Genomic DNA, 26158 nt, shown 5'->3' on the forward strand with positions numbered 1-26158 from the left:
TTACACACCCAGGACTGCTGGAGCAGCTGAAGTCTCATGCCCCAGTGATGACGCTTGGCTTTGGCCTCACCCTTATAACCTTCATGAGAAACAAGGCTGCCATCTATCCCAGCATCCCGAGGGCTCTACCTCACTTCACACAGTCTTAGAGTGAACTCTCTGACAAGGAGGCCCAGAGAGCAACCCTGGGAAGGGGCTGGCCCTCGGAAGGGGCTAGCCTTAGAATACCAGCCAATACACACACCACTAGGTTATAGACATAGACCCATGCCCTAGGGTCCCTAAAGATGTGATTGGTGTTCCTCTGCATAGAGACCCCAATATTGCCACACATGGTTCCTCAGGACATGTAGCTGACCCCCAGTGATGGTAACTGTGGTCAGTGATGAGGTGACACTCTACTGTGGACAGAGAGGCCTTGTACCCATGGACATTGGACACTGGCTAAGCAAAGCAAGTGGTAAACCTACAGTATGCAGAGACAGGGTCTAGGCCCAAGGTGTCCTGCAGAGTCCTGTGAGACTTCAATTGCTTGATTATTGATTGACTAAACTGATCAATTTATTTTGGGCTTTTGAAGATCTTTTATTCAAAATGCTTGACACAAGAAACACTTCACATTTTGAAGTTTTTTTTTTTTAAATTTGAAGTATCTGCATATGTATAATGCATACCTCGTAGATGGGACTCAAGTCTACACACAAAATTCATTCGTATTTTGTATATATAGTGAAGGAAATGTTACCTAAATTTAAAGTAATTTTCTGCCTAAAACATGGTATTGTGGTGTGGAATTTTATACTTGTGACATCATGTTGGCTCACAAAAATACTGAAATTCTAGAGCACTCACAAAAGTAATATAAAATTTTCGATGTCGTCTTTTTAGATTAGAGCTGAGAGGTTTGTCTGATGGGGCTGATGCGGTGGGGCAATCCTGTGTGGTCGAGCATGCTTCACTCAGCAAGCAAGCAGGAAAGGCCCAAACCTACAAGTGCACTGTGTCCTCTGTGCAGCAAGTGCACAACTATGGGCCTTTGTGTGTCTCTGATGCCTGTACACACACACACACACACACACACACACACACACACACACACACACGTGGCACATAGTAGATGCTCATCGAACAGTGTGGTCACACTGAGCACATGCGTGTACCACTGACTGCCTGAATTAAGAAGTTCTCAGCACCCAGACCATGGTTGGGACGATGCTGACAGTGGTGACACTGGCCAATGCCTGTGGACTTGGTGCTGGAGGCAACAGTACCTTCAGACCATCCAAACTCCACGGGGAAGAAACTCTAATCTCTGGGCTCCTGAGGCTCCGGGATCACACAGCTGCTTGGTAGCAGGGCTGGGATTCAAAGACAGCCTGGGCTACAAGGGTGGGCAGATGTGAGCTGTGCTGGGTTCTTGCTGCCCTAATGGGAGCACAGCAACCTCCCTGGCAAGTCACTAGTACTACTAATCACAAGAGTACTGGCTTTTGAAAAGGTAGAGACCCCTGAGAAGAAAACCCAGGCAGAAGGAAGAGCCCCTTAGGTCAGAGGTGGCGACTGTACCCAGGGCGGTGACATGCCTGTGAAGCCTCAGAGAAGAGTGGCTCCAGGAGCCCAGCAGCCAGCTTGGCCCTCAGACCCCGGGACTCCTGGCCTCATGAGTGACCAACTCCAGGGCTAGCAACAGATTCAAACTCCCAGGAGTCACTGGGATGTCCCCAACCCAGTCTCCCCAAGGCCAAACTCCACTCTCCCTCCACTGGTGAGGTGCCCTGGGCCAGGCCATTTTTAAAGCAGAACAGAAGAAGGCATGCTAGTCAGAGAAAGTGCAGCTAACGAGTCAAATGCTAAGCACATGCCTACAGCACTTCTACTTTTTAATTATTATTAGTTATAATTATCTGGCTGGATCTGGCAGCAGCAGCGCAAAGAAGCAAGGAAAGCGGCTCCTCCGTTACCCATCTTATCAAGTCCAGGGGCTCTGAGAGTGGGCTCTGCCTCTGCAGGCCGTAGCCTTCCTTTCTTTTTTTTTTTCTTTCCTTTTTGTTTGTTTGTTCTTTTTCTGCTTGTGCTCTCCTTCCTACTTTTCAAGTGTTCAAAACCTATAGCAAAATATACGGTGGGAAAAGGAAGGGAGGGATGAGAAGATGATGGAGGGTCGTGCAGGTGGACGGGGGGTGTATAGGTGAATGAGTGGTCCAGTGAGGTGCATGGATGGACGGAAGGAGGGATCTGTGGATGGATGGGTGAGGGGTGGATAAGTATGTGGTGGGTGGGTAGACAGGCTGGTGAGTGGGTGGGTGGGTGGGTAGATGGACTGGCGGATGGACAGTAGGTGAATAAATGAGTGTGTGATAGGTGGATAAGATGAGTTGATGAATGGATGTAGAGGAGATGGGTAGGGAGATGGGTAGGTAGGTGGCTGGGTGGATGGAAGGATGGATGGATGGATGGGTGGGTGGCTGGGTGGATGGATGGATGGGTGGGTGGGTGGGTGGCTGGCTGGCTGGATGGATGGATGGATGGATGGGTGGGTGGATGGATGGATGGATGGATGGATGGATGGATGGATGGGTAGATGGAGGGAGGGTGGGTGGATGGATGGATGGATGGAAGGATGGATGGATGGATGGGTGGGTGGCTGGGTGGATGGATGGATGGATGGGTGGGTGGGTGGGTGGCTGGCTGGCTGGCTGGCTGGATGGATGGGTGGGTGGGTGGATGGATGGATGGATGGATGGATGGATGGGTAGATGGAGGGAGGGTGGGTGGATGGATGGATGGATGGATGGAAGGATGGATGGATGGATGGGTGGGTGGCTGATAGATGGATGGATGGATGGATGGATGAATGGATGGATGGGTGGGTAGATGGAGGGAGGGTGGGTGGATGGATGGATCTGTCAACGAATGAATGGCTAGGTGGGTGTGTAGTGGGTGGGTAAGTGTATGGGTAGGTGGATGGATGAAGGGATGGAGAGAGGGTGGCTGGCTGGACGGGTGAGTGGTGGATAGCAGAAGTCGTTATCCTCCGAAATCTCACATTTGCACGGGAAATCGGGAACATACCTGCTATTTCTAACTCGTATTGGTAAAAAGAATCTAGAGCTAAAACAAGGACTTAAAAAGTCAGAGGGAAGATGGAGGAGAGCATCCCAGAGATGGGGCCACTTAGGCAGGGTTGAAGCAGAAGAAAGGAAGGATGTTCCATTGGGAAGATGGGCAGATGCCTCACACCGGCTTTCTCGACTTCAGGCCTTGGATGAAATGCTAGCCTTTCTTGACCACCAAATCCAATTGTTCAGCGTTAACTTTTCCTGTACACATGCGCACGCGCACGCCTCTACACTACCTCCATCACAACACAACTCATGATTTTACTGGCTTCCTGTATCTCCCACAGAATGTTACCTGGGTGGATGAGGTCCCTGTCTGTGTCCCAGCTTCATCTGAGGCCACTGAACTGTCACCAGGTTGTGAGTGTGTGATAAATGAGTAACGAACATGGGGGAGGGGACTGGGCAAGAAGAGTCCCAGCAGAACTCAGACCACACCCCTGGCTCACAGACGCCTCCCCCTGGCTGGGCACCAGGATCCAGCCTGGCAGGACCGGGCTCTCGCCATCAGACTGCTCCGGGTTGCTTGTTAGAGCACCAGCTCTGCTTTTAATCAATTGTAATCATTTCGCTGGAAGCGGCATGATTAGGCACACACAAGCAAACAGCGTGAGCTAATCCTTTAAACAGGCCCGCTCGGCGCTGTGCTGGCCGCTTGGCCGCCGCGGGCCAGCTCCGAATCACTTCCTACAGCCCCTGGCTTTGTCACTGAGGGCTTCAAGAGGCCAGGACATGGAGCAGGCCCTTAAGTCCTTCCCCCTGCCCAGTCCACCAAGGAGAGGTGTGTGTGTGTGTGTGTGAATACCCATGTAAACACGTGTGTGTGGTGAGGGTACGTGCACACGTGCAAGCTCTCACATGAGTGCATATGTCATGAACTTGCAAGTGCCCAGGCAGGCTGTCCCCACCGGCTCAGAAATGCCAGAGCATGACTTTGGAATAGCAAGCTGGAAAAGCAGCACTCGGAGGCAGGTGGTCTCCGGCACTGGACCCACCACGGCCAGAGCCATCCCCTCCTCTCTGCAGCCCCGCCTCAACAGAACCCACCCCTGGGCTCCTCTGCAAGGCCTCCAGTCTGCAGGAGCCTGCCAGGCCTGGCTCCCGGCAGGGCAGCCCCACCCACAGCTTTCCCACCTGGCTCACCCAGGGGCACTTTCTTTTTCATCCCTTGTTACCGCCACTCTGTGCTACCTGCTTGGCCCAACTACTAAAATAGTTTCTGGGTCCCCTGACAACAGGGCTTTTTATAGTTCAGCACTGCAGGCCTCATTTAAATCTATTAGCTCATATAAATGGCAATTTATTTAAACTTTGGAGGGTTTCTGTTTGCCTCCCTGGCAAAGACAATTTGGTTCGGGGGAGGGGGGCTCTGCCACTTACTGTGACCTCAGAGAAAACCCCCAAAACTCTCAGAGCCTCAGTTTCCACTTCTGTACACGGAGATGGAGTAACCCTCTCAAGGCTGTGCTGAGACAGGCTATCGCAATGGCTAGCAACAGGGTTGGGTCACGACAGAAATGAAGCAAGAGCTGTTCACCCCATTTCAGGGACACGCCCACCATCAGAGCCCAGCCTGGTAGGCTAGGTAGCAGTGCACCGGCCCAGGCATCCCGGTGAAGGACAGAAGGCCATGCTATCCATGCTCCGTTAGAGGGCGCAGAGGTACCCAAGGGGATGTGGAGACAGCTGGGCTGGGCAGGCAGAGTCTGTCGCCCTTCCCTTAGGTTGGCTTACCCTGGCAAGGGGCCGACAGGGCCCCAGGCCTTCATCTGCTGAGGCCTGAGGCTGAAAACACAAGGCCAACAGCCCTGGCATTTTCCAAGTGTCTTATTCCCTAATCAATCTCCATCCTGCCCTTCTGAACAGAAAAAAGGCCAGGGTTACAGGAAACAGAGGCAGGGGGGCCTAGGGCCATGCCCTCCCCCTCTCATTGCAATGCTTCTCTCCAGGCCCCAACATGGCTGTCAGCTGCACACAGCAGCCAGGCCAGCAAGGTTGCCTCATATGGAAGTTCTCAGAGTCTTGCTTTGTTCCAGCTCAGAAAATAAAACTCCAAGGGGGAAGGGACCTTACAAACCCATGCATCCTCAAATTGCCTGAAAGGCAACTGCAGAAAGCAATGGTCAGATCATGGACCACATGCTCCTTCCTGTGCCCACCATGTGCCAGGGGCCTTTCCAGCATTTCTGTGAGGAAGGGCTGGACCCCCCCACTCCCGTGTACAGATAAGGAAGCCAACAGCCACAAGCCACCGGGTAAGAACAGAAGGAAAGGACAAGGCGGTTGCAGGTGGAGCCCCATTGCTTTCAGTGACACTGAGCTCCCGCAGACAGGACGCCAAGAACCCAATGCCATCTCCTACTCTTGGCTCACAGAAGCCACCTATATCGCTACAGTTTCATTCATTCTGAGGTTTTAGCTCTCTCCAGAGGAGAAAATCAGGAGTAGCCATGATCAAACATCATGCCTTTTCCCAAAGCTTGGGGTTCCTGAGCATGCTGGGAAGCCTCTTCTCTCCAGAGTTGCGGAACACTTAGGGACAATATGCTTCCTGGAAACTCGGAGGTCAGCTTGGGTCCCCATGCCCAGCACGTGACCTGAGGGCACAGGTGTGCTGTGTGTGACTGGGGTGATTAGGGAAGCCCGTGTTCCCTCCTGTTGTTGGGCCACCTGCAGGCACTGACCCTGGCCAGCTTTCTGTACCGAAGCATTTTTGCTTTCCCTGAAATGTCTTGTCAGAATGCACACGGCAGGTCCTTTTGTGTCTGACCTCTCCTGCTTGGCATGGGAAATCCCTCCAGGTTATTTCAACATCCGTAGACACCAGTCAGGAAGTATCACCCATTCACCGGGAGTGAAAGCTGGGAGCTTCCACTGTGGGGCCACTGCCGGCACGGCTGTTTCAGTCACCAGTGTAGGGTGTGGGGAGGGGGAGGGGGTGTCTCAGCTTCCCTCTTTCTGGACAAATGTCCTGGGTTGATTCTGAGGCACGGCCACTATAGGCAGAACTTTCTTTTTGTCCTATGGCTCTACCAACTCGACCATGTTGAATTCCCTCAGCAGGGTGCCAGAGTTTCTGGCTCCAGTACCCAGGCCCCAGACCAGCTCCCAGCTTTCTTTATTTGCCTGGCTTTAGCCACTCTGGTGCCATGGACGGCATCACACTGTGGCTTTCTCTACTTCTTCCTGTCACAACCGACATGACATTCGTCTTCTCTGGGAGGCCGGCCTGTTAAAAGGTTTGGCTCATTTAATTGAGTTTTAGAGTTCATTACACGTTTGCTCAAACCTTTAGCAGACAGGTGATGGGCAAGGACCTCTCCCCTGCCCGTGACTTTCCATTCTCTCAATGGTGTCTTCCCAAAGCACAGTTCCAAAATCTAGATGTAGGAGGTCCATCTGTCTTCTCTCCTGCTTGGGCTCCTACCACAATGGAAGGAGAGTCGAATCTCCATGATCCTACACACGTTGCTGTGACCTGTGTTCCATCTGCTTCTCCCTGCCCACGAGGCCCTGCTCTTTGCTTCAGCTGTGCTCTGCCGGCTCTTGCCCTAGCTGGACACCTCTCTCATGCCGGTCACACATGGCTCTCTGCTACAGAAGCTTTAGCTTAGCCCTAGAACCGGCACTGGGTACACACAGCCCTCCATACACAAGCACCGCATAGATGAGCTTAGTCCCCTCTCATGCTCCTAGCCATGCATAAACACAGTTTATCCAACTTCCTCTGAATGAATCTCAGCAGAGCAAGCTGAACTCAGATGTAAATAAGGCCCGCACCTCCCTCATTCTGGCAACTGTGTCCCGGGAATGTACCCACTCTTCGGGGACAGACACAGAAAGAACAAGCCTGTAGGTGTCCAGCGCTGGCACCCTCCTAGCCCCACAGCAGGACATTCCAGTCCTAGGTAAGCTCAGCCCTAGACTGTGCATCTTTTTGAGTGCTCTTAGCCCGCAGTCCCTGCGCCCACCGACTCCGGCTCCGCAGAGCCTCCTGACTCAACATTCGGCACACAGTTGAGGCTCAGCAAAGGCAGGCGTCTTGGCTGGTCTCACTGCCTGTTGTCCCATGAGCCCTTCCTTACATGGCACCCAGCGGACACCTCAGCCTTGCTGTCTTCACACAAACAGGACAATCCAGACCAGTTCCAGTTAATGGCAATGAAACCGTGGGGCCTGAACACCCTCCTCAAACCCAGAAAATTGCTACTCAAGTTACTTAATGAAAGCCATTATTTGCATAGATTTAGTGTTGTTACACTTCCCGTTTAAACGGTCTGTAATTAAAATAACTAATTGCAGAAAATAGTGAGTTGTTAAGGCTATAATTTAGTGAGGTTCTTGTACTTGAGGATCCCACTCAAAGGTTATCGGGGTGACCAGGGAAGCAGCGGCTTCTAGGGGCCGGCTTTTCCCTTTAGGAAGTGCTAGAGATGGGTCCCAGGGCCTGTGTAGGCTGGAAAGTACTCTACCACTGAGCTACATATTCTTTTTATTTTAAGGCAGGGTCAAAGTTACCCAGGCTGGCCTTGAACTTTTTAATCTTCCTGTTTCAGCCTCCCAAACAGCCAGAATTACAGGCTTGGTTATTCTCGGGTTGGTTATTTGCCCAAGGTTAGCAGAGGCAACATGAGGTGCAGTATATTACCCTAGTTTCCCAATACCCGTACAATCAGGAAGTCAAGCTAGCACCCACGGTGCCACCGACATGGCAGAGAAATTGGAACAAGGATCCTCTTTTTCAGGGAGAAATTTATTTATTTATTTACTTATTTATTATATATCTCTCTCCTTTCCTACCCTCGTTCACACACACACTGTGTGTGTGTGTGTGTATGTGTGTGTGTGTGTGTGTGTGTGAGAGAGAGAGAGAGAGAGAGAGAGAGAAAGAGAGAGACAGAGACAGAGAGAGAGAGACCGAGACAGACACAGAATGAACATGCTTGTTGTGGTGCATACACAAAGGCCAGAGAACAAAGTTGGGTGTCGGTCCTCATCTAACACATTGAGACGGGGTCTCCTTGTTGTGTGTTGCTGCATACACCAGGCTAGCTCTCTCGTGAGCTCCCAGGGATTCCCCCATCCCCACCTCCCATCTCACGGCTGAAGCAACCAGATTACAGGTGTGCGCTAAGTACCTGACTTTACAAGCCTTTGGGGAATTGTCAAGTCAGAGTGTCACACATAGGCACCAAGCTCTTTACCCACTGAACCACATCTCCCAGACCCTCAGGGAGACGTCTTAAAGCCAACAAGAAGAGACCAGTTGTTCCCTTCATGGTATCCGGAACAACGGAAGCGAACAAAGCCAGGAGGAAGAAAGGCCAAGTGCAAAGCAATCGTGACTTTATGTACTAAGGACAGTGGTTTGTACAGACTAAGGTATTTCTAGGCAGCCTGTCCTGCTGGGTTATAGAAAGCTCCAGCCCTCAGGGGACCCTGGCCTCCTCTGATAGATGGGCCACACCAGTAAGACAGATAGGGTTAGGACAGGCTGTGAAAGCTATGGCAAGGCAGCTTCCCAGACTGCCCAGCGTGGGTCGATTGCTAGCCCTGGTCCTGGGTCCTGGCTCCTCAATATCCTCAGCACAGAGGCTCAGGGAATGGACCAGCTAGGAAAGCAAGAAAGACCTGACCATGATGCTCTCCTGGAAGTGGAGCTCTCCCCGGCCTGCTCTGCTTAACGGGATGTCTAACTCATCCACACTGGGGAGGAACTGAAGGCCACGCGAACAACAGAAGAATGTATGGATGCATTGGGCTTGCCAAGAAGAAAAGAACCCGGCACTCTCCAAGGTCTGGTTACTCGGCTAGAGCCAAGCTCAATCAGGACTCAGCCAGCCAATGACAAAGCCCTTTCTGCACCCTTCCTGGGCCTATTTTCAACAACTATACAAATGGGGTGAGCTGAAGCCTTGCGAAGAAGGCTCAGCCTGCCCTGCACCAGGTACTGCTATGACCAGGAAAGTGTTGGGTGACTGTCAGCCTCTTGCTCTGGGTGGGTGGAAGGTCCCTGGATGCAGGCACAACACTGCATAGGTATGAGGTAAGTGTTGCCCTGCGGGCTGATGCACCTGTGAACGCAAAGCGCATCTTTAGGGATCTTGTCACATGCCAGCTCCCTTCTGCTTCCTCGGCAGCCTCAGCTTCCCTACCTATGCATTCAGACAGTGATGCTCCTTTCTACCCTCAGGAAGCCAAGCACAGAGTGACGGTGTGACTTGTGTGGAGAGGCTGACTGCTTCACTTCCCAGTGGAAGCCGGAAGAGCTGGTGCACTCATTACCTCTCCCGCCCTCCCTCTTTCTCCTCCCTGCATGGTGACTATGGAAACATAGATGGGCATGGATCCTCTGTGGGCACAGGTCACCAAATATCATGAACTCTGTCTGGATCTGCCACACAAACGACAAGGAAGCAAGCCTTTGTTCCAGGCTACAGTAATCTTAAGGATTCCGCTGCTGCAAGCTGATCTCCCCATTGCTACTGATAGCAGTGACTCCCCAGTGGGCAGCGTTTCTGAGCATCCATGTGGCTTGGTTCCAGGGGATAGGGGTATAGTTTCAAGGCCTGCAGTGCTAAGCTGTATGAGTCTGCCACCCCTCGGTGTATGCGCACTGTCAGTGTCGATGGGCGGGAGGAACTGTCATAGCGATACTATTACGAGGTGTGACTTTTGTGTGAGCATGGATGATGTTTCTAGTAGGCATGTGAGCTCTTCCATGTTAATAAGAATTTCCTGGAGAAATCAGTGGGACAGAAAGTTCTGGACCCAGATCCAGATCTTCAGAAAAATCAGTACCAAGTAAGAAAAGAAGGAGGCCCATGGGACTCAGGGGCAGGACTGCAGGTGTCCACCCAGTGGTGCCCTGCATGAGGATCCCTTGGTTATGGTAGACTCTGGAGGATCAAGGAAGCTGGTGGAGACCCTTGTGGCCACCTGAGGGCCACACTGGCCTTAGTATTTATCGCCCTTCCTCTGAGCTGGAGCCAATAGACATCCATTACTTCTTATATTCCAGTTGTCTCGGCAGAGCTGAATTCAGGCTGCATGAGTCACACAGACCACAAAGCCAAACCCAGGCAAATCCTATCAGATGATCTGAGAGGAGAACAGGATGGGTTGGAGCTGGAGTCTGCTCCGGGCTCAGCCTCCTTCTGTAGGCTCCCCCAAGAATACACAGGCTGGCACAGACTACGCCAGCTAGTCAGGAGCGCAGCCGCTGGCGCACAGAGGCTGACACACTCACCTGCAACTCTGTCTGGAAGAAAAACTTTTGCGGGCACTGCGAGCAGTCGTAGATTTTGTCCTCCTGTCCGTGCACGGCAAAGATATGCTGCTGCAGCTTGTTGGCCTGGACGAAGACTGCACACACAGACACGACAGTCAGGGGCCAGCTTCAGCCTCAGTCCCACCACCTCTCCCCAAGCTGGGATCACCCAGGCACAGCCAGGGTTAGCCAAGAGTATTTCTGGGAGCATTAGTACCCATCAGGGGACCTTGACACTGATAAACTAGGTTTGCCACTCAGTAGCTGTGCAGCCTTGGGGGAAAAAAAAAATCAAGCTCTCTGGGCTCTGGACCTTGCTTTAAGAGTTACCGCCAGTAAACACATCACCGACCAGATATCTGGGAGGATCATATGGGCGAGGTGTCTAAAAGAATGCAGTAGCTCATGGTTAAAGATGGTGGATATACCCTCTATCAGCCAAATGCCTTTGCACTGCAAGGCAGTCATTGTTCTTATCCCATCTGACAGAGAAGAAAACCGAGGCTCCAGGAACATGAAATGACTTGCCCAAGGTCCAACGGCAAGCAGGTTGCCGAGAGAAGATTGGAATTAGGTCAGCAAAGCACAGTGCCTGGTACCAAGCAGTTAGGCAACCCCACGAATCACGGCTCCTGTTGTCAGGGTTACTGTCTGCATCCTTGCATGTGATGCTAACAGATGGGCAGGGGATCCTGAGTTGCAGGAGGGAGGGAAGGACCAGGGTGTCCCAGGGCGATGGGACCCCACAGGCACGTGCATACACATGCGTGTCATAAGCAGGTCATAGCAGTGGCTTCTTCACTTCCCAGTGGCAGCAGTCCCCATGGCAGCCCAGCCCTGGGCACACCCAGGAGGTCACCCAAAGCAGCTGTGTGTCTGGGACGAAAGCACTTCAGAGATAGCCTCCTGCCAGGCACCCCCCTAGGGTGGGCTTCCCGCAGCGGTAGACAGCAGATGTCAGGGAGGCCGGGAGAGCCCAGCTCCCTGTGCACACCGGCTGCCATCTGGGCAGCAGGAGGGGGCCAGTAAAGCCCCCGAGATGTGCCTCAGGCCGGGACAGCCGCTCACTTGCTGGGGCTGGCAGCCAGCCTGGGGGCTGGAGACGTGGCCAACAAAGCTGCCCTCAAGCTGCTTGGCTGAAACCTGGCTGGGCCAGGGGGCCCAAAGGCTGGAAGTAGAGGGTATACAGAGCAGCTCCACTGATGCTGGGTGGAGGTCATGGCTCCACAGAGCACGGAGGGACCAGGGAAGGGCGGGCCAACTGCAACAGAGATGCGCTGGAGAGAGCAGTCACTCAGCTGCAACAGGAGGAGGGATAGGAAAGGCGTCACCCAAACTGCCCAAGAGAAAGGTACAGGTGGGTTATGGGTCAGCTGTGTATGCAGGGAATCTGGGGTTCAAAAGAGAGGGGGGCTGAGAGGCTAGGCTCCAGTCATGACACAGGGTAGACTCCTCCCCACTCCCATGCATTCTTGTCATGCCCACGTGGGTACCATACCTGTGAAGCACACGGGGCACTTGAAAGTACCACCCATGCCCTCGAAGCTGTGCTCGATGAGGTGGCAGAGGAGCTTGGCTGGGGAGTCGAACATCTGGTTACACAGCTTACACTCGTGGTTAATGCCTTCCTCTGCAAGAGAAAGTGACAACTTCAGTGACGCTCACACAGGAGCAACTGGCGCCAAGATACCCTGCACCAGTCCCGGGACACTGCCAGTCCTGGGACACCACCCTGCACCAGCCCTGGACACCACCCTGCACCAGTCCTGGACACCACCCTGCACCAGCCCTGGACACCACCCTGCACCAGCCCTGGACACCACCCTGCACCAGCCCTGGACACCACCCTGCACCAGCCCTGGGACATCACCCTGCACCAGCCCTGGACACCACCCTGCACCAGCCCTGGACACCACCCTGCACCAGCCCTGGACACCACCCTGCACCAGCCCTGGGACACCACCCTGCACCAGCCCTGGACACCACCCTACACCAGCCCTGGACACCACCCTGCACCAGCCCTGGACACCACCCTGCACCAGCCCTGGACACCACCCTGCACCAGCCCTGGGACATCACCCTGCACCAGCCCTGGACACCACCCTGCACCAGCCCTGGACACCACCCTGCACCAGCCCTGGACACCACCCTGCACCAGCCCTGGGACATCACCCTGCACCAGCCCTGGACACCACCCTGCACCAGCCCTGGGACACCACCCTGCACCAGCCCTGGACACCACCCTGCACCAGCCCTGGACACCACCCTGCATCAGCCCTGGGACACCACCCTGCACCAGTCGCATGATGCCCCACAATACCCCACACCAGTCTTGGAACACCCTACACCAGCTGCAGGTCACCCTGCACAAGGGCATCTCTGAGCCCTGGAATTCAAGCTGTGTAGGAACCACGGACACAAATCCTATCTCTGCTTTGGATGGCCCAGCCCTGACTCTTGCAGTAGCCAGGGTTTGGGTTTAGATGTAGGTATCTGAAATGTTGGTCATGTTTCCTCCGGTCACAAGCCATGTTCAACAGCTTGAGTTCTGAAATCCCGGGGAAAAGGGGGGCCTACTGGGTACTTGATGCTGAAGGGAGTAACCAGGTCTTTAAAAATCCATGGCATACTCATCGGGTGTGTGTGATGTGCCAGGAACTGGTTAGAAGTGGAGAGTGAAATAGATAATGTCTTTCCCTCATTCCAGTGGGGATGGGGACCAGGGCGCATCGGCTGCTAAGCTGGTGTGAGGGATACTCTAGAAGTGCAGGGTCAGAGAGGACAGCGGAGGAGAAGTGGGTGAGGGAGCTTGGTGCGAGCCTAGAAGAAGTTGCAACAAGCAAGTGTCTCTTGTGGAAACAGTTGCCTATGCTTCCGGTCACAAGAATGGGCAGACTCCTCCCTTTGCTTCCTACCAGAACAAATGCTCCCACCTGGGAACTGCTTCAACATCTAAGCCTTCCCTCCAGGGTATCCCAGAGAGTGGAATGAGTGGAGGGGCCATGCCACGCCTGCTCACTTGCTGGACTTGAGCTGAGATCCACGCTTTTAGCCCAGTGGTCAGAGGAGGTGTGGGCTCCCTCACTTGAGTATCGTGCCAGCCAGAGTAGATAGACATGGGCTTCTGCAACTCGCTATGCCTCAGTGTCTTCTCTTAGAAGACACTCTCAGGACCATCCTTCCTCTTCTAGCCAAGGTGTGAATTAACGAGTTAATTCATATAAAACAGCATACAGCACATAGCCGGTGCTCAGTCGGTGTATACTGCTGGGCATGGCTGTTTTGGCAAAAATGCAATCTGGGACAGCCAAGGACACAGCCCTCCCTTGGCTCCCCGGGGGAACTGGGCTCACCAAAGGTGCCAGGTGCTCTGATTTGCCCTCAAAGGCAAGAATTAGGTAGCAGAGGGGCTCTGCTGGTGGCAAGCCACAGACACAGATGGGCTGAGCCTCCTGGCGAGTCCCTGGGTCCCCAGGCCCTGGCAGGAATGCTGGGACAGCAGGCTCTCATTCCCCTGGCCCGGCTCATCCCCCACACCCAGGGCACCCCCACAGCTGAACTGCACAATAGTATGTGCAGGTGGGCCTGCCCCACATAGCCCAGTGGCTGGAATCTGCCGGGTTTTTGTCATGTCCCTAGAGCCCCAGCAACTAGGCCACGTGCACCCGGCAGAAATGCGAGCAGATCCTCCCTGTACACTAGTGGAAAAGAGACTCATTGACAAGTTTGGGGACATGGGGCAGGCTCAGCACGCTTGCCACAAAGGCCCCGCGCACCTCCTCCAGTTCCCATGGGAGACACTCATTGTAATTAGATATGACTTCCAGTGTGGGGGGCTGCCTCTAAAGACCCCCCAACATGCCCTGCACTCCTCCCCACTACACCAACAACGCTTCTCAGAGCCTGGTGCGTGGATGAATGAGTGCACGCCAGCCTGGTGAGAACCACCCCTTTGCGTGGCTTTCCTCTGGCAATGGGGACGGCAGGAGAGAGAGGGGCAGCGGCGAGAGGATTCTACAGACCTTGACACCAGCAGTCTCAGAAAGCAGTGCTGCTGACTAGGAAATGGGATTTCCAGGAAGAAGAAACAGGTTCAGAGAATGAGGTCACTTGCTAAGATTGGGGTGTTGCTCTGTGCAGCATACAAAGCTGATCACATGTGCGTGCCCCACTCCCACCCCCACCTCACCCACGAGCAGCAGCCTCTCGCCGCTCCGGAACCCAAGACTTTCCAGCCCCAGCACCTGTGGGCAAGGATGCTGCCTTGCTGTCTGAAGCTCCCCACGCGCAGGCCACCTAGAGCGGGCTCAGGAAGCCGGCCTGAGGAGAGACGCCCTGCTGGGCCTCTGCCCCTGTTTGGCTAGAGCTGGCTCTGCAGAAGAGCTGAGCGATGGCTGACTGCTCCGACTCCAGAGCGAACCTTTCACTGCTCGGCTGTGAACGAGGCTGGGGCTGTCTCATATACAAACACTTGAGAGGACAAAGAAGGCTCCTGCAACTTGTAAATCAGAGAAATCATGTCTGACAGTCACTTTCCGTTTCATGAGCGCCGAGCAATTCATCAGCTGCTCCCCTCTGATTCACAGAGGCAGCTCCGCCCAGCACCCGCGTTCATAAATATGTGCACAGTCAGGCGGCCCTGAGCCGCCAGCCGCTTGCGGGGGCCTAAACGGCTGACAAATCACAGCCCGAACCTGTGTCAAAGTGAGGTTCTGGGCTAATTAGATCAAAAGCCCAGCAGACAGACAACTGCCTGTCTGGGACCCTTTCCTCTGTCTCCCCCAAGTGCTTGAAAGAGTCAGACCTGGGGAAGGGGGGTGAATAACGCACGCAGAAAGTCCAAGGGTGAGGGGACAACAAAGAGCCTGGGGGTTCCCGCAGACCTCGGAATGTCTTTCCTTCAGCTTGGCCTTTGATTTGCTAGTCTTCACAGACCAGGCTCCTTCCTATGGCAGGGTGGGCTGCACTCCCTGGGGTGCCCATCAAGTGCACCTCTGCCTAGAAAGCCAGCCCGGAAATGGGGGAGGGCCGGGAGGCGGTGAGGGACTGTCCTAGTTAGTGTGACAAACGCTGCTGGCTGGCAGGCGGGGTGCATATGCCCCACTGCCAGCAAACCCCGCCTGCCCGCCACCATCACTCTCACCCCCAGGCGCCAACAGCCTCTCCTTCTGTCCCAAGACCGCGGTACCCTCCGAGAATCACTTTTCTGAATTATATAAGATTGCACCGCACCGAGCTTGCCACACCTCGGAGCAGAATGACAAAGCTGTCTGGGAGCTCTCGGGCCTCTCCGCCCCAGTGTGGGAGCTGGGGGACTTTGTGAGTTAAGACTCACAATCACTTCCATCCTCCCTATTCCCTTATTTTTTTTTTTTTTTTATAAAGCATGACAGGCATCCATAAGAGAGACCTGCACACCTCAAGTGAGCTACACGGCCCCGCTCGTTCATAAAGTGAAATGCAGATCTCGTCCTGAAATTCAGATCTGCCTCCTGCTCCCTGGGAGTCACGCTGGCACAGGAAATCTATGGATTTTGTCTAATTTTTTTTTAAAGTGAAAATAAATCGAGCATGGTGGTACACACCTGAATCCCAGCATTCAGGCAAACCAGCTGTGAGGTCAAGGCCACCCTGGGCTACAGATTGAGTTAGAGGAGAACAGACTAGCAAGAAGCTGTCTCTAAGACAACTAGATAAACAAACAAACAAACAAACAAACAAACAAAAGTCACAATGTGTTAGACAAATAAGTCACCAAGCATGAAGCTTCCAGAGCCCCTGTTTTTCTTTTTTTTTCCTCCTCTGCTCGGGAATAATAAGTGTTAATTTTACACTTCATTTCTCAAAAAAATAATAGGATATGCGTTTGCTTAAAACCAAGTCAGCTCACTGGAACCTTTCAGGCTGAAACTGTGTCACCCAAAAGGGGAGTTGAGGGCTTTGTGGAAGAGCACCGTGCAGCGATGATGGCTCCCTGTAATGTCCTCGGCCCCGACTTTTGTCTCCAAATGCATTTGATCCGTGGCAGACACATACTTATTTCCATACATGTCTTGGAGGAAGCCAGGAGGAGAGAGAGCCGATTATCAGACCCCTGAAGGTGAGACGCCAGCAGGTCCCCCTGATGTCAAAGGCAGGCCAAGCACACACTCAGAGGCCATAATTTGCTGCCTGGGAGGGAGAAGCAGCAGACTGTGGAGGGAGTGGACAGGGCATTGTTCTTGGACTCCACGGAGCTGAGCAGACCCGCTCCAGACATGTTGCCTGATCTGGATCTGTTGGCAGAGATTGCATTGGAAAAGGTACCATTATCATTAATGTGTGTCCCTCTTTAGGAAGACGGTTGGTGACTGCTGTAGGAGGCACAACTAGTCACTTACATTCAGGAAGTGGAAATGAAGGACAGGCAAGTCAGAACTAGAAACACTTGGGTTTGAGTCCCAGTGCCACTAACATTTATTATGCATATTTGTGTGATTCACATAACCTCTTTGTGCTTACGTTTCTGCTAGAAACTGGGAAGAATAATCACAGGGTTTCCACAAGGCAGGCAGGCAAGCAGACTGCTTCTACCACGGGACTTCTGCCCTCGTTGAAACTCTTCCCAAACATCCATAACCTCCACTTCTCCTTGCACTCAGGGAGACCTCCTTGAAAAGGCCTCAGGGGACACCTCTCGCTAAACCACGGGCACTCTACATCTCTTCTCGCACTTTTCCCCCTGCCTTTATAAACCATGGGGGTGCTTGCTACCCCCACAAGGCTGTGGCCTTGGATGCTGGGCCACAGGGTTGGGTGGATGGAGTTCCTGACAGCCCCGAGGCTGTTGCTCAGGTCAGCAAGAAACAACGCCTGCCATGCCTGGAAGATCCTAGAAGGTGCTAGGAAACGCTGTCACAGGCCTGTGGGCACCCCCAACCAGAGTGACCTCATATTTAATCTGTGGATCCTCAAAGAAGCACAGCTTTTCTTGGCTCCCTCAACTGACCTGAGAGGAGACCTCGAGAGAAATGATCCTCTCCAAGGACTACACAGGCCATCCGTTCTTCCTCCTTCAAAGTCCACACTAGCCTTAGAGAATGTAAGAAAAGGCAGGGGGATGACCAGAGCCAGAAAGACAACCCGTGCTCCTTAATCTTTTTTTTGGGGGGGAGGAGGGGTGTCTAGCAAGCTGACAGTGACACTCAGACCCCAGGACAAAAAGAGGCTGAAAACCAAACACCTGCCCTCCGGTGCCTGGGACAGCCAAGGAGGTGTCCTGCCACTCGGATAAACAGTGAACCAGGGGCCCCTGCAACATGCTGTATCCTCAGAATTCTAACTGGAGGAGGGGCCCATTTCAAGTGAACTCAGCATGGCCTTGACCCTCACCCTGGACACGTTGGGTTTTTGCAGATGTGGTGCACGCAAAAGGGTGAAAACAAAGACCCCACTTTCCATGTTTGAGTCGGTCGGGCCCCTTGCTAGCACTAACTCAGGGTATTGGCAAGAAAGCTGGGGACTTTTCCAAGTTGGGGAAAAAGAGTGGCAATGTAGGATGGCACCCCGCTGTGGCATCATCCTTGGGGTAGCAATGCTGCAAGTAGAGGAAATGCAAGGGACTGTGGTCCTTGAAGTCATCAATTAGCCACCAAAGAAAAGTCCTGTGGGCTTAACTCCACAGTGTCAGTCCTGAGCCCACAGCCTGAGCCCACGGCCTGAGCCCACAACCTGAGCCCACAACCTGAGCCCACAGCCTGAGCCCACGGCCTGGCCCAAACGGATCAAAAGAAGGTCCTGAGGTCCACAGCCCAGGCCCAGACACACCCCCAATCCTCTACCCATGGGGAAAAGCAAGGACGGCTATTTCAGTTCTCTAAGCAAATGAGGAGGCAGGAAGTATGTGTAGTGGAGAGACCCAGGAGAGAGCACCCTCTCCCGCACCTCCCGCTAAATGAAAGCCTGTAGACTGAAACAGGAAATAGAGAGTGGCTCCTGGGAGTCAGTCTTTGTTGTCAGCCAGGAACAAAAGTTGCTGGGCAGAAGAGGAGAGGGCAGGTGAGTCTGAGAGGTGGCGCCAATGGGTGAGAGTTGAGAAGGGTCAATGGGAAAATGCCGGAGGGCACGCCGAGATGACCCTGGACCCTGGCAGCCCCTACCCATCCCCCAGATCTCTCACCTTAGCTCCTGGGGGGGAGAATCTCAAGCTCAGCTTCAGCCCCAAAGAGAAGATGGCTTTTCAGAGTGCTCTGGTGTGTGAGGCTTGTACTGAAATTGGACACCCACCCATGTGGCCCAGAGACTGCTGGCCAGAGCACAGCGCACCCAGCTCTCTAAGAGGCAGGGTATCTAAAGTTGCATTTTGCCCACACCAGCTAATGTAGGAAACCATTTGCTATAGAAAGAGATACCGGAAACCCTATGAACCAGTGACCACAACTCTCTGCAGCCTTCAGGCATCACCAATACCCTGCCCCAGTGCTTGGTGCTTTGTGCCCCTTGACACTCCATACCAGTCAGGAAGGCCCCACTGTCACTGCCACTGCTACCCCCACCTTGGGTTCACAGTTTCCTAATTAATCCTGGAGGATGGGCTATACCCCTCATTTCCCCAGGGGTACTTTTCTAGGCCTGTCTGGCCAGGAGGGACCCATCATCACACTCCCCCGATGTTTCAGGAGGGCCTATAAATGAGCTCTGGCAGCCTGAACTGGGGCCCCACAGGGACCCAAAGCCTCTTCAAAACAGAGCCCTGACAATTAGGCAGTCTGAGTTTTGAAAGGCTTGGGATTGATGGCGTGGACAGTAAAAATATCACCTGGGGAGCTGGGTGTAGTCCTTGGAGGGTTGCCTGAGGTCAGTTGCTATGGCAACGGAGAATGAGCTCAACCTTGTAACTGACCCTTATCTTTTTTTGATCTGTGGGCCACTTGGGGCCAAGGCTTGAAATCAACTGGAAAATAATCCGGTCACATATCAGAAGGAAGACTATTTATACTTATTTACCCAGGTACCCCTCACACACACCCCATCTCCTTGGATGAGGAGGCTGAGGCCACGATAATTCGGTGACACCGCACCAATGCTATTTATACTTATTTACCCGGGTTCCCCTCACACACACCCCATCTCCTTAGATGGAGAGGCTGAGGCCATAATGATCCGATGACACTGCACCATTATACACAGAGGCTATGGGATTTTAGGAAGAAGGAAGCATGACTCCTCCTCTGCAGAATGTAGCCATTGTCATGGACAGGCCCCGTGTACATCGGAGGAACTATCAGCTTCTCCCATAGTCCTTTGCTTTCTCCTAGACCACCCTGGGCCTTCCTGCCTCTCGCTGTCTAGTCAAGTCCACGGAGCAGGTGGACTCTGCAGGGGCCTCTATTGTCTGCTGTGTGGGCGCACTATGGGAGCTTGGGAGGGTCCCCTCCTGACTCTCCCCTGTGCCAAAGGTTTGTTCTAGTTGTGCGACTCAGAGGTGCGGGGCAGGTGTGCATGCTTCTCCGCAATAACTGAGGCGAGCACTGGGGCTAGGTGGCTGATGGGCAGTCTCACACCTTGGGAAAGGCTAAACTGGCCGACTTGGCTACCCACACCCTCACCTGGGATTCCAGGGCAAGACCAACCATATGACCAAGCCAGATGCTCTCCTAAGTTACAAGTACTTTGCTTTCACCTCCTCCAAAACTGAAATCCAAAGACTTCTGGGTGGTTCCACTGACTAAGTGTTCCCGAGAGCCATGTCAGAGGGTCAGATCTCAGCCAGAGGTCAGCAAAGCCAGAATGATTCCGGGTAGGCATCATTGGAGAATTCCTATCATAGCCAAAGTGACAGTTCATCAGCCACCTGGCACATGTCTCTTCAAACAAGTAAGGGAACGAGTCTGGGGCTGTCCAGCTCAAAAGCTGTCCAGCACAAAGGCTGTACTGCCTCTACCACAGAACATGCACCACCACCACCCCTTTTTTGGAGGGGTGGGGAGTCCAAGACAGGGTTTCTCTATATAACAGCTCTGGCTGTCTGAGAACTCGCTTTGTAGACCAGACTGGCCTCAAACTCAGGGATCAGCCTGCCTTTGCCTTCCAAGTGCTGAGTAAAAGGTGTGTGCCATCACAGCCTAGCACCAAACACTTTCAGAACACGCAGTTTGCTTCCCAGGGCTGCAGCAGAGTGAGAGTTGAGAGGAGACGAAAGGCCACAGGCGAGGCTACACTGTACTCAGAAACTGGTGCCCGCTGTGTCCAAACCCTGGTGGGCAAAATCAGAACAATAGCGCCCTGCTCGCCTTCCAGAATGCATGGTCTGTGCCTCATGCGCTTTCCTGTCAGCACCACCCACGGCAAGTTTAAACTACCTTGCACTGCAGTTTGCAGTTTGCAAGGTAGGGGGCAAGCATCAGATTTCTGCCATTCCTTTAAAGAGTTCACATCAGTTTCGTCGCCACCCTTTATCTACGTCCATACTGCCCCCATATATGTGCTGACCTGTGCGGATCCCGAGCCCCTTCACCCAACTGACAGTCATGGCTGGAGGCTCACAGCAGCTTCCCAGGGCAGCAGGAATGAGCATTCCCTGCACCTCTCCTGCTGAGGCGCCCGAGACCAGACTCTCTTGTTTCTCTGTGGTTCCCCCTGTTGCTCTTTCTTAAATCCATGTTTATGTTGTATGTGGATGCATGTGAGAGTGTGTGTGTACACACAGAGAGGTCAAGACAGCTTTTCAGGAGTTGGGTCTCTCCCTCCACGGGTTAAGCCAGCTTGCTTCTGTCGCTGTGTTGGGTGCTCCAGGCTGGCACATTGCAGTAAGAGATGTACATCAGTACCTTTTCTCCCCTAGGATTTATTATCATTGTGTACATGACATTCTATCTGCATGTTCACCTGCATGCCAGAAGAGGGCATCAGATCCCATTATAGATGGCTGTGAGCCATCATGTGGCTGCTGGGAATTGAACTCAGGACCTCTGGAAGAACTTAATGCTCTTAACTGTTGAGCCATCTCTCCAGCCCCACATCTGACTTAAAAAAAAAAAAAAAAAAAAAAAAAAAAAAAAACAAAAAAAAACACCTGTTCCAGGGATCAAACCGAAGTCGAAGTCAACCAGGATTGTGCAGTAAGCACTTTTACCTGCTGACTCATCTCTGGCTCAGGTCCATGGTCCATGTGTGCCCCTGTGTAAGTGGCTCCCTACCTTGAAAAGCCCCAAGAGCTCAGTCAATCCTGGAATGGTTTGGGTGGGACACTGCTGAGGAGTCTTGCAGCATCCCCAGTGGGGACAATGACAGAAGAACCAACCTCTAGCTCTCTGCACAGAGTGTGACCTCCAGGACAAGGTGACAGGTTGCCTGGGTAAAAGAAATGTCACCAAGGGATAGAGAGTACCTTCTGAGTATTAAGAGGAAGAGTGGAGGAACCCTCAGCAGCGGCACTCAGACAGGAGAAGGTAACGTCTTCAATAGCAACCACGAGGCACACCCTCGTTCTAAGAGCGGAGACCTCTAGGAGGCTGGTGCATACCTCAGGGGCAGAGTCCTTGCCTACCACGGGTGAGATCTTCAGTCAGTTCCCAGCACCACAAGAAAACTCAATTTAAAAGAAACCCTCTCTACCTCCCACCCTCTGGAACCTGAAACTTGATAGAGTTTGAAATTCATTGAAAAGAAGCGGGTCCCAAGCCCTCCTCACAACCATACCCTTCTTCCTTCTGTCTGCCACACTGAAGACTGACGTCCCAGAAAGTGAAGATTCCACACCCCCTGCTCAGCTGCCTCGGCCGCCTGGGCGCGAGTAACTTCGCCTCCTTTAGCAGATCGCTGATCTTAGATTAGTTTCCCCAGCAAGGCAACTGCCTAAGACTCCATCTTGTTAATAATCCTCAGATTAATGGCCTCTAATAATATACAATTAACGTGACAGGCAGGCTCCAAAGCCCTCATTGTCACCGACCCTGCCGAGGACAGACGAATTACCCCTGCTTCAAGGGTTTTCGCTACCGCCGGCATCACTTTTTGTCCCTACCAAAATCATCCCTTGAAATGAGCGACAGCATAGAAAAAAATAAAAAGCCAGGCCGTGGCTTACAAGGATGCAGAGACACAGCACACAGTGGCAGGAGAAGGAGCCACACCTTCACTGACCTTCCCAAGGTCAGAGGCAAAATAGACTGCGCACTCAGTAGGACCTAGAGGACGGGAAACACTGGTGCTCAGACAGCTTGGAATCTACAGTCCACTGCTTTCTCGACTTCTCTTTAGCCTTTGACTGGACATGGAGCATTCCAACCTCAGTAGAAACATCAGGGGACAGAGAGTGATGGATAATTTCTCTTGGAAATTCTTTTCCTCAAAAGAAAAAAAAAAGGCATCTTCTAGAGCTATACTGTCCAATATGGCAGTTCCTGGTCACCCTTGGCAATTCATATTTGAATTAATTACAGTTAAAATGAAACCCTCAGTTCCTCGGTCAGATCCCAAGGACTCAGTGGGGCTGCCGGCCACCAGTTAGAACAGTGTATCCCTGCGGAGGGTTCCTCAGGAGAGTGCAGGGGCAAGATGCAGCATGGTGAGGAATGCCGGGACCCACAAGAACACTGGCTCAATCTGGGGTCACTGAACTGTAGTACATGACACGCAGCTGAATCCACCATCAGCGTAATGTGGGCGCCAAAGGCAATGGGTAGACCTCAGCTGGGCAACATGGCCCAACAGGGCCTCTGCTATTTGCCACCATGACAAATGCATCTCCAAATGGTTTCCTATCAGGTGTGTCTAGTCAGGGAAAGAAAACTCACAACCCTAGGTATGACTTCCAATGAATCCACATGGCTGCACAGCGCTGCAGTTCTGAAAGCCGTAACCAGGGTGACTAGGAGCCAGGCTGTCCGCGAGAATAAAGACCCACCCTATGGCTTGCTGGCATTGCTCGTGATTGCCTTGTATGAACCTGCTTACACGGGAGCGGCCCTGACCCTCAACTTAACTCTACCTTCATAACAGCATGGCCACTCTGCTCCGGACAGAGTGAATGTGATGAATGTGGGAATATTCAAGAAGAATGAGGTGTCTCTGAGGGGTGGATCCAGAGCCTGACACACAGTATATGATGGATCCGAAACATACAGCTGTTCTAGAAGCCCATAAGCCACCCCACCATGGAACCTGTCTGTATCCTGCCCTGGCCATAGCATCTCCATGGGTCAGCAGGAAGGTCAGCAACCAGGAGATACCTGCTGAATGTCAAAGCCGACAGAGAGGAACCAACCCAAGGAGTCCGCCTTTTAAGTCAACCAAGGAAGGCATACATGTGTTTCCAAGCCTGACTGTAGGGCTCCTACTGCTGCTTGTGAAACCTCAATCTCAAAGAAGTAAGGTTTGGTTTCTGTCTTTTTCTGTTTTTGTTTGTTTTGCTGGGACCTGAGTTCAGTAAGAAGAAAAGCCCATACTAGAAATTTGAAGGCAACAGGAAATAAATAAGAAAACACACTCACATGGCCGACACTTCCTACAAGCAAGCAGTCACATGAGTCCAAAGGGGGGGTGGGGGAAGCGTTCTTCTGCCCTCAGTTTAGTGGGAGAGCCACACACACAGCAAGGCACAGTGTCCCAAGGTGTGCCAGCTTCCATGGGATCCTTAGGACCATCCTCTCTTGTCCACTGATCCCTGCTTCTTGTCTATGTGTCCTCATTTCCAGGCCAAGCCTAATTCCATCCCTGGACATCTTCCCCCAGTAGGCACAGGACAGCGGTAAGGGAGCCACATTAGTTAGCTCCAGGTCCTATTAGTGCTTGATTGGTTCAGCTCTGGAGCCAGGAGAGTCCAGACACTTCCTCAGGATGCTTTGGTGTCAGCACCTGGACATTTCAGAGCCCTGCAGTGTTGCCATCTGCCCTGCAGGTGAGGTGGGTGAGGGTCTTTGATGATCCCATTGACCAGGATGAGGTAGTTCAGAGCAACAGCCCGAACAGCCCCTAGCCCAGAAGGGCAGGGGATAGGGGACAGAGTGGACTAGAAGGAGGGAAGCAGGCTTCCTGGTGAGTTGCTAGAGATCATGGCAGAAAACATACAGGGAACCTCCGCTGCTCAAGTGAGCTCAACAGGCTGCGAGGAAATGTGGACATCAGGTCTCGCACGGTGGTAAGATGCACACCCCACCTCCAGCCCCCACATAGCTCTGGTTTCCATGGTGTCTTTCCTTTCCAGAAAGGGCATTTTTCTAAATTCCTTAAAAAAAAAAAAAAAAAAAAAAAAAAAAGCTGGGCATGGTGGCACGTGCCTTTAATCTCAGCACTTGGGAGGCAGAGACAGGTGGATCTCTGTGAGTTTCAGGCCAGTCTGGTCTATGGAATGAGTTCCAGGACAGCCAGGGCCACACAGAGAACCCTGACTCAAAAAACAAAAGCAAACAAAAAACAGGGAGAGGGAAGAAAGAAAAAACAGGGAGAGAACAAAATAGCACCCCCAACATCTGCATCTTGGTTCTCTCTACCTGGCTCGTCCCCAACAGCTGCCCCAGGCTCCCCCACAGCTGCCCAGGCTCCCCCACAGCTGTCCCAGGCTCCCCCACAGCTGCCCCAGGCTCCCCCACAGCTGTCTTTTGCTTACTCCTTACATTCAGCTGACACTTTCCAGGCAAGCACAGTATTCATAGCTCAAGAGCCAACCACCACCCACAGGCTGAGGGCTCTAGGCTGGTGGCAGCACCCAGAGACCAGTGCCTTCTCCTGCCTCACAGACTATTGTGTGTACTCGCCGGTGATAGCAAGTGTTGCTATCATCAACATTATCACATAACTACTGACTATGGCAGACGTGCAGGATGCACAGGGGTGACCGAAGCCAATGAGCCCCTCTTTCCCATAGCAAGCTTGCTGAGAAAGAAAAGCCTGAAAGGCCAAGCCAAAGAACATATGCAAAAACTCTCGGGGAGGAGGGGGGGATTCCCAAACCAAAGCTCTCAGAAATGCAGAGGCCTAGGCTGGCCCAGCTAGGCCCACATCAGCCCCTTGGTCCTTCCTATATGCTACATTCAGTCTCGAGACTCAGGGCAGGGAGCCCACGGACACTCTGAGGGCAGATGGAACGGTAGAGGCCGACCATGATGAATCAGAGTCCTGGTACTGTCTAAGGCTTGCTTGATGGAAAGATGGTACTTCCCTTCCCACTAGACATCACACACACACACACACACACACACACACACACACACACACAGAGAGAGAGAGAGAGAGAGAGAGAGAGAGAGAGAGAGAGAGAGAGAGAGAGAGAAATGTGCTTGATAGCACATTTGCGGAGCCATTATGAAGTCTGGCAAAGTAAACTTTTCCTCTACAGCATCTCTCCCTACAGCAAATCCTTACAGCTCCCCATCCCTTTGTGGTGACCTCAGGTTGCTAGGGAAAGAAGACACTTACAGCTGACTTCCCTGCCTTTACCCTGTGTTTTAACCGCTCTGTTCATGTAACAGATGGGCCTTAGCAAAGCCTTGGAGCTCCTTAAGCCAGGTCCCAGCCAAGTTCCAAAACCCAGACTGTGCCTCTAGTGTGTGAGTCCCTTCAGTGGAACTCTGGAAGAAAGCTTCCTTTCCCTGCACAGGGCTCAAAAGGGCAGAGATCCTGTAAGCCCTGTAAGACTAGGCATATATGCACAAGACCAGAGTCCAGGATGAAATAGGAGTCCAAGTGGCCTTTAGCCCAGCATATATGCCAGAACCTCTCCCTGCATTTCCATAAGCCCTTGCGGCCATCTGAAAGATGTCTGTAGAGAGGGCTTCTACACTTCCTCCTA

The 26158-nt window shown here is 52.8% G+C and overlaps 1 protein-coding gene across 9 annotated transcripts in view; it reads right to left on the reverse strand.

Annotated features, from left to right (window-relative positions):
* The window catches only part of Znf423 (zinc finger protein 423), a 298629-nt gene that overhangs the window by 13534 nt on the left and 258937 nt on the right, over nt 1-26158 (reverse strand). For all 9 annotated transcript variants that reach the window (XM_085682055.2, XM_087900177.1, XM_048428569.3 and 6 more), the window contains 2 exons: nt 11888-12019; nt 10369-10484 (listed from right to left, as the gene is read on the reverse strand). In XM_085682055.2, coding sequence (XP_085538181.2) covers nt 10369-10484; nt 11888-12019 — 248 coding nt within the window. The remainder of the gene's footprint in view (nt 1-10368; nt 10485-11887; nt 12020-26158) is intronic.

The sequence above is a fragment of the Myodes glareolus genome, chromosome 22 (genome assembly GCF_982192425.1).
Source record: "Myodes glareolus chromosome 22, mMyoGla1.1, whole genome shotgun sequence".
NCBI classification, from domain to species: domain Eukaryota; kingdom Metazoa; phylum Chordata; class Mammalia; order Rodentia; family Cricetidae; genus Myodes; species Myodes glareolus.